Below are 15,683 nucleotides of genomic sequence, written 5' to 3' on the forward strand. Positions count from 1 at the left end.
TGTCTCAGATAAAAACACTGTGACTCCAAAGCCTCTTTGTGACTAGCTAGTGAGAAATAGCCGTGCAGGGGAGGTGGGACCAGGCCGCTCGCAGCGGAGAGCCAAGAGTTTGGACTGAAATCTGTTCAGTTTTGACTTGAGATTCAATACAGCATACCACAGCGGCCATTCTTGGGACAAAAGTGCCAATCTGAGCCAGGAGTGTTTACCAGTCACTGGTATAAACTGGTGTTGGCCATACAGAGACCTGGCTCTCTGGATTCCTGCTGGGGATCCTTAGGCTTCTGTCCTTTTTAATTCCTAGCATCGCAGAAAGCAAGAGACTAAATCTAAACAATGTCTCAGGAAGAATTCCAAAATACCAGCCACCTGCTAATTTAACTCCTTTGGTAGAGAAGAATCACTTGGTGTAAATGCAGCATCTTTCGATGACAGAACTAATAGGAAAGACGAGGGCTGCCTTTCTGTTACACGGTGACTGTGCAGAAGAAACTCACTACAAAGAAGTGATCAACGTTTGGAAAAATAAGAATGTCCACCCTGATTTAAATATCACACAGTATGCCTACATCCCCCAAACACTGTGTGGTATCCATAGCTTTGTATGGAATCCCTTGTGGACAACAATTTTATGCATTGTTTTTTGTTTGTTTGTTTGTTTTTTAATGAGAACTCAAAACAGCTCTCAAAATCATACAAATGCTGAAACCTCCAAAGACCATCCCCAAATATTCCTGATTACACAGCACAAAATGATGGCAGGACCACCATCCTTGGTTATCTGTAGAGTTTGCCCTGTACTTGACAGATCTTGTAAAATCCTCTGTCCACTGGAAAGCAGTCGACTATATCCCAGTACTTGAATGAAGGATCTGTTTTTCAAAGCCGGAATGCAATTAAAGTAAGATCTCAGCCATTTCACAATGATCGGAACCTCATTGTCATGGTCTACTTATATGTGACTTCAGACTTCCATCCTTTTTCCAGTGGCTCAGAAGCCTGGGAGTCCCTTTCCCATTCAGAGGCCATGGCCCCATGCCATCAATATAGGGGCACAGCTGTACCGAACACTGACTGAGGACTCTGGAGGCATGCAAGTGCCTGCCTACTCAGCATTCTTCCTTCCACCCTCACAGATGAGCATAAGGCTACCCGCTGCCCCTCTTTGCTATCATCCCAACCCAAGGCCCCAGCTAGACTTCTCATTTTCCTACATCCATGCTAACTTCACATGCAGATCTTCCCAGACCCCACAATCCTCATCTGCATGACAGATCTTCAGTATCACCAAATCTCTATGATGGGCTCCATCATTTATGCTGGCTCATCATCTTCACTGAGGGCTTGTTGGCAGCCTAGATGGTTTTCTTTATTGCCTTCATGACCTGCCTCATACAAAACTCTACAGTCTCTCTTCTCTTCTCCTCTCTTCTCTTCTCCTCTCTTCTCCTCTCCTCTCTTCTCCTCTCCTCTCTTCTCCTCTCCTCTCCCCTCCCCTCCCTCTTCCTCTTCCTCTTCCTCTTCCTCTTCCTCTTCTCTTCTCTTCTCTTCTCTTCTCTTCTCTTCTCTTCTCTTCTCTTCCTATCTAAATGGTCCTCATTGCCATCTTTAACACTCTGTCCATCAAGAGATGTAACCGTGGCATCCACTAATAAACAAGTGAAGAATCGATCTCCAGGTCCCTGAGGGTAGAAATGAAGGGCATTGAAGCCCCAGTGGAAGTAGAGAAGCTGATTTTTAATCTGACTGGGAAATTGAGTGCTGACATTAGTTATGAAGGATGACAGAGAGTTGATCAAGAGATCAGCAGCAAATGCAGTCTTTTCAAACCCAAATGGTCCATGGCTCCACTTGCTTGCTCACCCATTGCGAACTCCAAACGCTCAGCAGAAAAGCCTATTGTCCAGACTTTTTAAAAATTAACTTCATAAAACTCAATCCAGAATTCAAAAATTATTTCACGAATTTAGACTTGAGTTTCTAATCTTCCAGCATAGCCAAATGGCACACATGTGTGCACATGCACACACTTGTCCAGGTTTTTCCTAATATGCCCTCCATGGTGTGTTAACACAGCCAGAAGTTACCTTTCCTCCTCTCTGCCACACAGATTGTATCTCCAAGGGCCTTTCATGTCATCTTTCACCCTTCAAGAAGCCTTTGGAAAACAAGGTGCGAATCCTGAATCCTCCCTGAACATATCTTGATCACACCTCTAGATCCCTGCGTTCCTTGTGTGCAATTCAGTCATCAGACAGAACATGTGTTAGCAGAGTCTTCTCAGTGCTAGCACCCCTTAGTAAGCAATCAGCTTCCCGAGGACAAGGATCACCTAACTTGTTTCCTCAAAGCCCAGAAAAAAATGTTCCGGATAAACCTACTTAGGTGTTTGACTGGCTTTGGGAAACTTCACTCTTCATCCCCAGCTGCCTGCTGCCCAAGTCCCTGTGAAGACAAGGCTAGGGGCTAGAGTTTCCTCCTGCTCTGTCTTTCCCTGGTCATCTTCAGGTGTTCTTCTCCCATGTACCAGATCTCTCTGGGATTTCAAGTTCTATCTCATCGTGTGCTGTTTGGAAGATCCCTGTCCGAACTTGGGTTTGAAGGGTTCAATTTTCCACCAGGAACTGAGTCTCCCAGACTGTGATGTAGGGAGAAGTGCTTGCTCCCTGCCCTGTGGCCATCTCATGGAGCTGTTCTCCAGAGCTCAGAGCCCAGGGCCAAGTGTTCTTCCTGCCCACTACCAAAGTCAGCCCACAGTTAAGGAATAAAAAAGACCACAAGGTATGGAAGCGGGGAGGACAGCTGACCCCTCGTCAGCCTGACACACAGATGCATCACTGTTAAGCCACAGCCCTTCCCCAAGATCTCACGTTAAAAACATAAATGACTCCAAAAGTCCCACAGTCTTTACAGATTCAAGCACATTAAAATTCCAGTCCTTTTAAAATATCCCGTTTCCTAAAATCCAAAGTCTTTTAAAATTCAAAGTTTCTTAACTTTGGGCTCTGCGTAGAATTCTTTCTTACTTCGAGAGGGGGAAAAATCAGGGCATGGAACACAGTCAAAATCAAAGCAAAATCAGATTCCAGTTGTCCAATTTCTGCAATCCACTCATGATCTTCTGGGATCCTTCAAAGGGCTTGGATCACTTTTCTAGCTCTGCCCTCTGTAGCACACATAGCTTGTCTTATAGGCTCCAGCTAGTTCCACTCCACTGCTGCTGCTGTTCTTCGTGAGCATCCCATGATATTAACATCTTCAAAGTCTTTTGCTGCAACTAGGCTTCACCAACAGCCTTTCATAGGCTTCTCTTCATGGTAGAAGCCCCAACTTTGTTGCATGATCTTCAGTCCTGGACCATTGACTGCTACTAAGTCTGTACCTTTATCAAGGGCCTCTCCTGGCCTCTCACAGTGCCAAGCCTCAGCTGCTCTCTATGACCCCTTCATGCCTTCAAAATTAGTACCATCTGTGTGACTTTTACACATTACCAAGTCCAGCTGCCAGCAGGAGGTACAACCTTGGCTGCCTCTGGAACATAGCTTCTCTGTGCTCTCAGGAAACACTGCCCGTAAAATTTCCACATCAGTGATGCTGCCCTCTTCTTCATCACCGATAATGTTTTAGCTCTAGTTAGCCAGCATCAATTGTTCCAGTAACATAAAGGTTTCATTTCAGTGGTTCTGCTATCTTGTTAATCACAGCTGATTCTTCTGCTCCAGTTAACCAGAACCACAGAATCTTACATCAAAATGGCCCTGATAGAGATTTTTAATCTTCCCTCTGAAGCTTCACAAGCCAGGGCTCCATCCTCTGCACTGGATCCTCTCCATCTCAGCAGTCTTATGTCCCAAGCACCCACAGATCATACCACAGAGCTCTCAACACTCAATGGTTTGTCTAGACCAAAGTTCCAAAGTCCTTCCACAATCCTCCCCCCAATACAGTCAGGGCTGGCACATCAATGCCCTCACTATGCTGATACCAATTTATCTTAGATGGGGTTTCTATTGCTTCAATGAAACACCATGACCAATAAAAGCAAGTTGGGAAGGAAAGGGTTTATTCAGCTGACACTAATAGAGCCCATCATTGGAGGAAGTCAGGACAGGAACTCAGGCAGGAGCTGACGCAGAGGCCATGGAGGGAGGTTACCTACTGGCTTGCTTCCCACATGGCTTGCTCAGCTTGCTTTCTTATAGAACCCAGGACCACCAGAGCAGGATTGGCACCACCTGCCATGCACTGGGCCCTTCCCCATTGATTGCTAATTGAGAAAATGCCTTACAGCTGGATCTCATGGAGGCATTTTCTCAACCGAGACTCTTCTCTCTCTGATGACTCTAGCTTCTGTCAAGTTGACACAAAACCAGTCAGTCAGTGAGGGAATGAGAGTGGCAATGTAAGGGAGAAAGATGGATGCTACTTGGAAGCAGCCTTCCCGTTGTGTCTGCCTCAGATTCCAAATGACTGAAGGAAAACTAAATGAGGTTCATGGCTGCTCCACCCAGGAGCTGTTAGGAAGAGAGCAGAGAGCTCTCACCACTGACCTGTCTGATCATCCCAGCTGACAGGATGCAAGCTCAGGGTCACACTAAAACGGTCGTTCAGTCAGACAATGAGCCCCAGTTAGGAAAGACCTCACTGGGAAGCCGAAATGTACCAGATGTGTTCAGAGGTGCTCCAGGGAAAGGCACACAAACTCCTCTGCCCAAGCATTCTGAAGGTAGTAAGCGTGACCTGTAAACCCCTCCAATACCCAATGGTGTGGGCACACATGCCAGCCTCTAGTGTCACTGATGTGTGGTGTAGACTGACAGTTGTTGTCACTTTTATGTCCCTTACTCGTGCTCAGGAGCACACAGGTTAATATTATGTCCTTGACAGTTGTCTCAAGTGCCAAGCTCATGATTATGATAGTTACAGGGACAGTATTTGGTCTTTGCATAACAGAACTGTACTCAAAGATCCCTCTACCCTTCCTGCTAGGACACAGCAGCATCTTCCACGGTTATCCCTACCTGCTTCCCCAGATGTCTTGGAACACTTGCCTTGTGAGAGACCACCCTCACACACTCCTCTGCTCTGTCGTTCCTCAGACAAGAAGTGCAACAGACAGTTAAAATCATTTTAAAATTGTGTGGCTGTAGCTTGCCATGCTGGCTTTAAGATGGTTTCCTGAGCAGCAGTTTTTACCAAAGGTGCCACACGCAACCTTCGTTACCACTGGTGTAGTAGCATAAGCTCAGACAGATGCCTGTAGTGCTTTCAATAGAAGCTGATGAGATGCCATGCTGGAATTCCTTTATAGAACAAAACTGTGGAGAGCCATACCCGCGGCACAAGTACTCTTTGTGGAAACGTCTGTGAATCTAGTGCTCAGAAGTGGTTTTGCAGTTTCTCTATTATGCTGAAGTTCATTAACAACAGAAACATACATACTAGGTGCATAAGAATCCACCGTGCCATTGGGGGATGGACTGAGGTGAGACAGCAGTTACCACCATGTTTGTTTGTGGGATCCTGTTTTCTTGTGCTGCATCAAGTTCTTCCTTTGCTGTGCATGGGAAGGGCAGGAGATGAACATCACCCTGGAGAAATGAGGGGCCCTGATATGAAAGGGTTCACTGGGGCACTGCTATCTTTACACAGAGTCACGGCGCATTCCATAGGGCAGCCACTATGTTAGCAGTGCATAGGTGTTTCCACACACCAGTGATGGCGCACGTGCTGCCAGTTAACGCTCTATAACAAATCGCTTTAAATTCTGATGAAATAAAACGTGCTATAGAAGAAGAAATACGTACCATGGTTAATTTTGTTATTTGTAGCTTCCAATTCTCTGCTCTAAGAACCCTCCTGCCCAACCATTTTCCTACCATTCCTCCCCTCCCCATGTCTTATTGCCGCCAAACAGGACCTTGCTGTTCTCGTTGCAGATGGGAGTACACAAAGTGTTCCTGAAGTACTGGCACGTGGACCAGCTCAGCGACCTGTGGCTCCAGCTGCAAAGGAAGATTGTAACTTGCCAGAAAGGTAAGCAGCACACACAGGCACTTAGACCTTTACAGTGTGAGTTTCCAAACCACTCAGTGCACCTCTGAGTTTAACTGTCAGCAGGGTCAGCATCACAGTGCACTTCTCAACCAACTCCATGACACTCCATCAAGGCAAGATCCTCAGGGGGTCTGGGGAAGCTCTGCTGCTCAGTTAATTCTGTACCAGTTCCTGCATCGGTGTTTGCAGATCTTGCATGTCTTATTGGCTATATTCTGTATGAAATTGTGTACGTTCTCACCTCAACTTGGGGGAAGAAATAAACACATCTTGACAGTTCTGCATAGCACACTAGGTCCTGCATAGTAAATACATCCACATAGTACCTTGCGGGTGGCCAGTGGCAGTGTTCTCTTTAGGAATTGTGGGACCGTTAGATTGTGCCTGGAAATGAGCAATGGGAAAACCCACCTGGCTCCTAGCTGGAGCTGCAGTGCAGGTCCCTGTAGCATGCAGGACAGATCTCAGCCTCCTGTCTTCCTTTAGGGATCAATGGAAACAGTTGCTGTGACTTATTTCATGGCTGTTGGCACCCGCTTCATTATAATGTTGGGAGAAATTATCTTTGAATGTGTTTTCTATCCAAATCCAAATGACTGCTAAAAACATGTATTTTTACAAAACAGCCATTCCTCACATGAAGTGGATGTAATCAGTACATTAGAAAATGGGATGTGTGTGTGTATGTTCCTGTGTTTTTGCCTGTGTATGTGTGTACATGCAGCTGTGTCTGTGCATGTGCATGTATGTGTACATGTGTGTGTGCACATGCATGAATGCCTGTGCATGGATACGTGTGTGTGCCTGTGTATGGGTGTGTGTATGTGTGTCTGTGTACGAATATAAGTCTGTGTATGTGTGCACAAGCATTTGTGCATGTTCATGTGAGTACACATCTGTGTGTGCATGTGTGCATGTGCCTGTGTGTATGTGTGTATGAGTGTGAACACATGCAGCATCTCTTTTGTGTGAGCATGAAGGACAGCAGTAAATACCGAGTTACTTCTGTTATTGCTTTCTTGCTCATTCTGTGAGACAAGGTCTCTCACTAAACCTAGAACTCACACAACTGGCTAAGATGGCTGAACAGCAATTCCTCAGGATGCCCCATCTACTTCTCTGGTTCTCAGCCCTCTACCCACCCAGTGCTTCTAAAACCAGCTTTTTTACATGAGTGTTTGGTGGTTCAACTCAGGTCTTCCTGCTTTTCTAGCGACCATATCACCCACAGAGCCATCTTCTCAGCCCTCTGTAAACAGGTTTTTATGTGTTCCATAGTTTAATTCACTGTAGAAAAGTACAGGAAAAAGAAGTTAGGTTATGCCAAATCTCATAATGAGCACATGTCTGGGATGTATTTGAAATTTTCTAAAGCCAGGAAACCTGCTAGAAACATGCTGTGAGCCCCCAGCCCCCACTGTGTCATCCTTCCTGTGTGGATCCTGTTAGGCTGCAGCCTAGGGAGAAATTTCCTGGTGGGGCCTTTCAGTCTCTGATGGAAAAAAAACAATCTGCCATGCACAGAACTTAACATGTCCAGTTTAAATTTTTGACTAAAGTTCAGAACCTTGTTCCAAGTCAACATCTGTCTTGTCCACTTCAGGCCTGCACCTTACAGAACCCATGAGAGAGATATGATGGTCTTGGTCTCTGTATCGCAGATGCCTCCCACTTGTGTAGGGTCAAGAGGAGAGAGAGGAGGGAGAGGGAAGGCGGAGAAGGAGGAAGGAGAAAAGAAAGAGAGGAAGAGGGACAGAAAGAGTCAAGAGAAAGAAGGCATGGGAAGAAGGGAAGGAGGAGGAAGAGGAGAAAGAGGAGGAAGAAGAAGAGGAGGAAGAGGAGGAAGTAGAAGAGGGGGATGAAGTATAAGAGAAGGAGGAAGTGGAGGAGGAGGAGGAAGAGGAAGAGAAAAAGGAGAAGGAGAAAGAAGAAGAAGTAGAAGAGGAGGACAAAGTAGAGGAGGAAGAGAAAGGGAAAGAGGAAGAGGAGGAGGGCAGCAAGCACTATACAGCTATTTTGTGACCCAGCATTGCTATTCCTGGCTGGGACAGATTCAAAATACTCTTTACACATCTTTGATGTGTTTATAAAAAGATAAAGAGAGGGGAGATATGTTTTGGTAGATGAGTGGTGAGGTGTGGGGGAAGGGGGTGTCTCAGTGGGCACATGCGGAGACATCCCTCCCCCTGAGGGACCAGCCACACAACAGTATAGTATAGAATAGAGTTTATTCAGGGCATGGGGAGGGGAGTTAAGAGGCTAGTAGAGGCAGAGAAAGGCAGAGAGACAGAGTAGAGAAGTAGGGGAGTAGAGGCCAGCCATGAGCACATGGAGAGAGAAGGGGGAAGGGAACGGGGAGAGAGGGGGAAAGGGGTGAGGGGACAGATCTCTCAGGGTAATCTCTGACATCACTTTATCCAGCCCAGGGCTGGAGGAGCCTTGGCTGAGGACACAGTTCCCAGCTCATGGTTCTGAGTCCCCTTCTCTCTGGCATATGACAAATGGACTTCATCCAGCATTCATGCCCGAGAGATGTAGGCTGGGACCACTTGGACCCTCACCCTGCCCCACTCCAGGTGGCACCTGCACCCCTGCCTCACCTGGAGGCCGGTTGGAAATGCAACCTCAGCACAGCCCACACTGACTGAATCCAGACTTGGCTGTCAGCCACAGCTGAATCTGGGTCAGGAAGAGCCCATTTAACACAATGTTATGTGTGAACAGAGCAGGGCACCCTAGTGTTCCTGGGAAATGTTCTTAAATATAATTAGAGGAACCCGAGCCCCCTCTTCTACGTGACACCCACTTGAAATTTGTCTTCTAGTTAGCCTCAGAGACTAAGCTTCTCCTGTAACCAACCTGGAGCAGGGATGAGCTGAACACAGCCCCTCACCTTTCTGAAGATAAGAATGGGGAGCAGCCTTGAAAATGGCATTGAGATTAAAAAAAAACATAATTTCATTTGAATAAAGGAAATAATGGACTCCAAAAAAAAAAAGCACTTTAGAAACCACGGGCTTTTGAATGTGAACACAGCTTACTGGTTTTTATTTTCTCTTCTCTCAGAATTGATACTAAACTCACTCAAAATTTAAGTAACCTAGATGAATTTCCACCTTTTAATTTCATTTTTTTTCTTGTTGTTAGTAAATATCTGGAGAAAAGAGAATTTTAAATGTAAAGGGAAATAAAATGTAAACACAAACAGTACACGAAGCAGCCGTGGTCTGGTGGCTGAGGCAGGCTTTAAACTGTGAACAACAACAAAAAAAAATCTGTGGTCCATTTCCAGCAGGCTTGGGGTGTGTGTGTGTGTGTGTGTGTGTGTGTGTGTGTGTCTGATTCTTTGCTGAGAACGATAGTTTCAGCAACCTGTGTGACTTAATTCTAGAAGGCTGCCAATTGATAAGGGTGGGAAGATGGAGTCATCTGCCTATGAAGCAGCAGGCTTCATGAGTGAGCGAGGTGGCATGCGGGGAGCCTGGCACTTGCTCTCTATGTCTGTCTGCCTGCATTTTAAGAACTTAACCCTCATGACTGTGTGCCCACCTTTGCCTTCTCAAGGCAGTAACTGTTTTTGTTCAATGTGAGAAGAACAGAAGCCAGGCTAAAGCGCAGACAAGGTCTCCAGCCTCGACGGGTGCTTCATCTTATTCTGCATTTTATGATCCCAAAAGACTGACCTAGCTTTTACAGTTATATTTTTGTTGTTTATAGACTAATTCCGCACAGCTTTCGTATTTCAAAGAAACTCTCCAGTTAGCATCTTCGTCTGGGTTTAAAGGGCGAATTTAAACCCTAAGTGGAGAAAGTTGCATCTAACTTGACTGCATCTCCTGGACTGCCCACACATGTGGTACCTTCAGGCATGGGGGATTGTCGCACAGTGATTGCCTTTTTTTTTTTTTAAATCTACACTTTCCTCTAATCTGAGGCATTTGAAGCCTGAAAGGGTGGCATCTCAGAGGCTAAAAAGCTAGTGCCCCATGTCAGCGGCCTGTGCCTGACCTCAGCATCTGTAGGGACTGGCCCTTACACCTGCCTTGCCCACATCAGGGATGAAGGCCAGTTCCCTTTCTCAGAAGGCAGCCTGTTCCATTTCCACCCCGAACTAATTGTTAGCAAGTTCTTTCATCTATTGATTGCAATATCCTTCCATGTGACTTCCCCTATTGCTGATCTGTCCCCTCTGGAGGGCCACAAATCACATCTAGAGGATTGCAGGCTTGGGGGATGGAGCTGCCTCACAAGCACAGAGGGCCTGGAGCCCATGCTCTGCCATTCCTTGCTTGTCTTTACTGGAAACGAAAAGAACTCCATTATCATTGAGACCAACCCAGAAATCTTTATTTGTTACATTGTTTCCACATTAAATGGCGTAACTGAGTATCTGAGACAGCCGCGTGCCTTTAGATCCTGCCTTCTGGTTTTTCTCTCTCTCTCTAACAAATTCCCTACTGATCAATTATTGGTTTCACTGCATTTTTCAGTTAATTATTCCCCAGCTTTTATGCATTTTTCTAGACCAGCAATCCTGAGAAGCAGGAAGGGTACACTGCCTGTTTCGGTAAAACCTCTGTAGCTCTCCAGGAAGTGCTCATCTCTAAGAATTATATAGAAAGCTTAGGAATATTATGAACAAGTATTTAAGAAACTAGTTCAGGGAGCCTGGTGTGTTTCTGGAATGACCAGGAATCATGAAAGGCTATTAGTGCACCCCAAAACAGTTGTGGGGAAGACACACCCAAGGTCTTTCTCATTTATCCTTGTCAGCTTATGTTACAAAAAGACAACAAAAGAATTTTGTGAAAGCTCAATCAGGGACAAGGCTGACCATCACACTATCTTAGTGATATCCTCTGTGCTGTGGTTAAAATTCCCCTACCCAGAAGAACTTAAGGGTTTGTTGGGGCTCACGGCTCCTCGGGGATCTAATCTGTCTTGGTGAGGAACATGAGGCAGAGAGTGAACAGGAAGTGGAGGTGGCCTATGAAGTCTCAATGCACAACCACAATGGTTCACTTCCTCCAGCCATGATCTGCCTCTTGAGGGTTCCTCACTCTTTCAAATGGCACCACCAGCTGGAGAGTATCCAAGCATCTGAGACAGTGTGGGACACTTCACATTGGAAGAGAAATTAGGATGTGCTAGCAAATTCTTATTCTGGGTTGAATGTGTTAATTCTTGGTTGTAGTGCTTGTGTATTCGTGTGTGTGTGTGTGTGTGTGTGTCTGTCTGTCTGTCTGTGTTTATATTTGTATGTGTGTGTCTGTGTCTGTAGGTCTGTGTCTATGTCTGTGTGTGTTTGTGTGTATTCCTGTGTCTATATTTGTGTGTGTGTGTGTGTGTTTCTGTGTGTCTGTGTGTCTATATGTCTGTGTCTGTGTGTCTGTGTATGTCTGGGTTTATTCCTTTAGATCTGCCCACTGACCTAGGGTTGTGCTCTTTTATGAAGTTATAAGAGGATTTCTGGCACGCCAGCACTTACTTCAGAGAATGAACATCAAGCAACAAGAGGTTACATCCATCAAGAGCTTCCTACAGAGCACAGAGGACATGGCACTGAAAACCTATGATGCCCTGGTCATTCAGAATGCTTCCGATATCGCCCGGGAACACGATAGGCTCCGGAAGGAGGTCCACACTGCCTACCACAGGAACAGACAAGAGGAAGGAACCAAGAGGTAAGGTCCATCTGTAACCTTACTGACCTACAAGATGGGTCCTGGGAGTCAGGAGCTTCTGATAGCCTTTAACACAAATCACAACTGGAGAGAGAATGGCTGGGGAACAGGCCGGCATGCTGTGTCAGCCCAGACACTCCAGCAATCTCAGGGTTGCTTTCCTGGGTGATCCCCTCGTGGAACACAATCTCCACGTGGAAGTTTAGTCATATAAAAGTAACATTGTTTCATTAGCCTTGTTGATGTTACTTAAGCATTACACAAAGCTCGGAGCTAGCAAAATAGCTAACGAGACTGTAACATTCTTGTGAGGCACAAGGTATATAAGGCTGGCTAATAGAAATTTCTGGAAACCTGTCTGAAGAATTCAGACACCTCTTTGAAAACGTAAAAGTGCTGAATAAACCCCTATGTATGAGGCTCAAGCCTGGGGAGGGCAGAACCAGGCTCCTTGCACAGGCCTTCATGACTAGGTAGCTGTCAGTTTTTGCTAAAGACCTGGGGAACCTCCCGTTTCTCTGAAAATGACTCTCTCCTGCCATCACTGCCTGTGTAGAATGATTTTGTTGCTGTTGTTAAAGTGGAAATGGCTAGGTGTCTTTGCTAATTAGCCTCCAATATCTTAGTGATTAAATACTGGAAAAATATTCTTTTGTACAGAAAGCGGTAATTAAACATTACAGAGGAAACAAGTCATTCACCAGGCGGCCCTGCTTCATCCTTGGTGACTTCATTTTCTACATGGGCAGCCAGCTCGCATGCTGCTGGTTTCCAGCCCTGTGGATGCTCTGACACTTACAGATATAATTATGAAGCAGATGAGAAGAAACCCCTGGTGAAGGGAACCCACCAGCGTCTCACACGATTCCCCCCGCCCATGAAGGCAGAAAGAAAAGCATGAAAGCAAGCTGACTAACTACTCATTCTCAGTGGCTTCCCACAGCACATTTATCATTTTCCCTACTGGAACTAAACAGCCATTCCAATTCCACCATTTGATTATGTGTTTTATTTGCCCGATATAAAATTAAGTGAAAAAATGTGTGCCTGCTATTTGTTGATACCAGTTCTCTCAGCACCAGGCAACTGTGCAGAGTCACAGGAAGAATCATAATTCCATACATAATTAGTAATTGCTGGTGAGATTAGATGGAGAGAGAGAGAGAGAGAGAGAGAGAGAGAGAGAGAGAGAGAATGCCAAACTGGATTTACCTTGTTTGGTGTGAAGTGTGCCCGTCTACCTGACAATGGAACGGTGATGAGCTCTGCACACTGGCTGCAACACTAACTCTCTATTAAGATGGGTTTCCCAGAAATTATCATTCAGATTGAAATTCTGCCTTTTTCATTTGCTTAAGAATCAGACTGTGAAAAATCCATTCTAGGGGATGGCTGATGGGAAGCGTGAAGCCCTTTAAGCAGCTGGAGCATTGCTGGGGGAGCCCTGAAAGGAACCATGATAGACATCCCCAGTGTTCCAGCAGAGCCAGGCAGGCCTGGGCAGCAACCTCTGGGTGAGCTGGGTGCTAAGGACCGAATGCAGGTTTTCCAGCAAGGCCAGCTAGAAAGGGTCCTTGCCAAGGAACTCTCTCTGTGTCAGGGGAACGGGCTCATCACTGTCACCTGAATGACACACCTGGGCCTCTGTGCTCTGTGGCTGTTTGTGTTTTGTTTTCCCTTAAGAGCTGAAGACCAAGGAGGATGCAGGCACGTCCACTCCAACTCCGTGCCGGTGCCCATGGTAGTAGACAACCTCGCCCAGGCTCTCGCCGGACCTTCTACCCGGCCCCCATCACTGCACTCTGTGTTCAGCATGGATGACAGCACTGGCCTCCCATCACCACGGAAACAGCCTCCACCCAAGCCAAAGAGGGACCCCAACACCCGGCTGAGTGCCTCCTATGAGGCTGTGAGCGCCTGCCTTTCAGCTGCCAAGGATGCAGCCGGTGAAGGTTAGCCAAGGAGGGGGTGTGGTTGGGGGAAGTGAATGCTATTCTCACGGCTCACTCGAGTGCTGGGTTCCGGTCTGGGCGTGCCCATGGCACCACTGTGACCCTGATACACTTTTTAATAGAAATAAATCCAATTGTTGGCTTGCCAGCAGCTTTTTAATCATTAAATATAAATAATATTCAAATCCTTAAGCCTCTTAGGGGAAAGCTACTTACATGTCAGTTCCTTCACTCTGGGTCCCACCTCTGTGTTGAATTAATGGCTTCAACGCCAAGGCAGTTCTAGAAGTTGGTCGCTATACCATATAAATATTCACTAAGTAATTATAAAGCTAAAAAAAATTCACCAGGCTTTCCTGATCATGATGTAATTAAATTTTAAGCCCCCCCCCCATTTTTTTTTAATGTGGTGAGTGAAACGGCATGACCACAAAATTCAGCTTGTGTAACTTTCAGACTAGGCAGTAAAGGGCTCTGCACTGCTGGGTCAAGAAACAGTTATGCAGAAAGGGGAAACAGCAGCTACTCTCCACCCACTCTCAAAACTCCTGCACTGTCAGTGCTCCCTGGTGGCTCGGGCTACAACCCGAAAAAGAAAGCAAGTTCTTCCGAACAGGACATTTCCAAATGTATCAGGTTACAGATAAGATGCATGGACAGATCACAAGGTGTGTGGCGACCACCACGTACCTAAGTGTATGTGTCCTTCGTGGACATGAAAAGACCCATCTCCTGGGGGAGGGCAGGTAATAAGAGACAACCCATGGTGATTTGAGCCTCAGACCATTGCTGTGTAGAGTTGGCGATGGTGCCATTGTGCAAATGCGAGGAGATTCAGGCAAATGGCCGAGTAGACACTGGAACATAGCATCCGACAGTATGATATGGAGCTGAGAGATCTCAGTGGTTATGTGAATTCAATGAAACAGAAATATGGCAAAATGACAATCTTGATTTAAAGAAAGATCCAGGATGCTGACCCCTGACAGACACTTAGAGCAGTGGCAGCGTCGGAGATTCCCTCAGAGTCAGTCACACTCCTTAGGATCTTACTGCAACTTGATATGATTGGTTGATATCCACAGGAGGCCTGCCCGTTTTGGAAGAGAGAGTGAGTATGTGGATAGGGAGGGGCAGAGGAGAGGTGTGTAGGGGGAAGCAATTAGGAGGACAGGAAGAGGGGGAGACTTAGATTGGATACAAAAACTAAATTAATAATAATAATAATAATTAATAATAATAAATAGAATATAATGGAGCTGAGAGAAAGAAACAAAGAAAGAAACAAAGAAAGAAACAAAGAAAGAAACAAAGAAAGAAACAAAGAGAGAGCTGGGGAGATGTCTTGACAGTTAAGAGCACTGGCTATTCTCCCAAGGACCCAAGTTTGTTTCCCAGAACGCACATGGTTGCCCACAATCATCTGTAACTTCATCCAGTTCCAGGGGATCTGATATCCTCTGACCTGTGGACACTAGACACACATGTGGTGTACATACATACCTGCATGTAAATAAAAAAATAAGATAAGGGGGCTGGAGAGATGCCTCAGTGGTCAAGAGCACTGACTGCTCTTCCAGAGGTCCTGAGTTCAATTCCCAGCAACCACATGGTGGCTCACAACCATCTGTAATGGAATCCGATGCCCCCTTATGGTGTGCCTAAAAACAGCAGCAGTGTACTCAAATACATAAAATAAATAAATCTTTTTTAAAAAGAAAGAGTAAGATAAGAAGGTTTTTACAGAAATTTTGGCTCAAAAGTAAAGGCTGCTGTTTTGGTGCACCAGTTGCAATTCCAAACCTTTTACGAGGAGTTGTGGGCGAAGCTCATGTGTCCTCCATGCATGCACAGCATGGAGGGTCTGGTGCAAGATGCAAGAGGCCTGCACAAAGGAGAGCAGTGGAGGCCAGAGGGCCACGTAGAGGGTCTGTAGTTGATGTCCCTCCCAGTTACAGTGACTGAGAACAAAGCCTGGCAGGAAGCTGGC

At 46.0% G+C, this 15,683-nt stretch overlaps 1 protein-coding gene across 3 annotated transcripts in view; it reads left to right on the forward strand.

The window, feature by feature from the left end:
* Window positions 1-15,683, forward strand: part of Myo16 (myosin XVI) — a 479,021-nt gene that overhangs the window by 394,299 nt on the left and 69,039 nt on the right. For all 3 annotated transcript variants that reach the window (XM_021170663.2, XM_029481007.1, XM_029481008.1), the window contains exons 29-31: window positions 5,940-6,036; window positions 11,513-11,741; window positions 13,425-13,693. In XM_021170663.2, coding sequence (XP_021026322.1) covers window positions 5,940-6,036; window positions 11,513-11,741; window positions 13,425-13,693 — 595 coding nt within the window. The remainder of the gene's footprint in view (window positions 1-5,939; window positions 6,037-11,512; window positions 11,742-13,424; window positions 13,694-15,683) is intronic.

The sequence above is a fragment of the Mus caroli genome, chromosome 8 (assembly GCF_900094665.2).
Source record: "Mus caroli chromosome 8, CAROLI_EIJ_v1.1, whole genome shotgun sequence".
Taxonomy (NCBI): domain Eukaryota; kingdom Metazoa; phylum Chordata; class Mammalia; order Rodentia; family Muridae; genus Mus; species Mus caroli.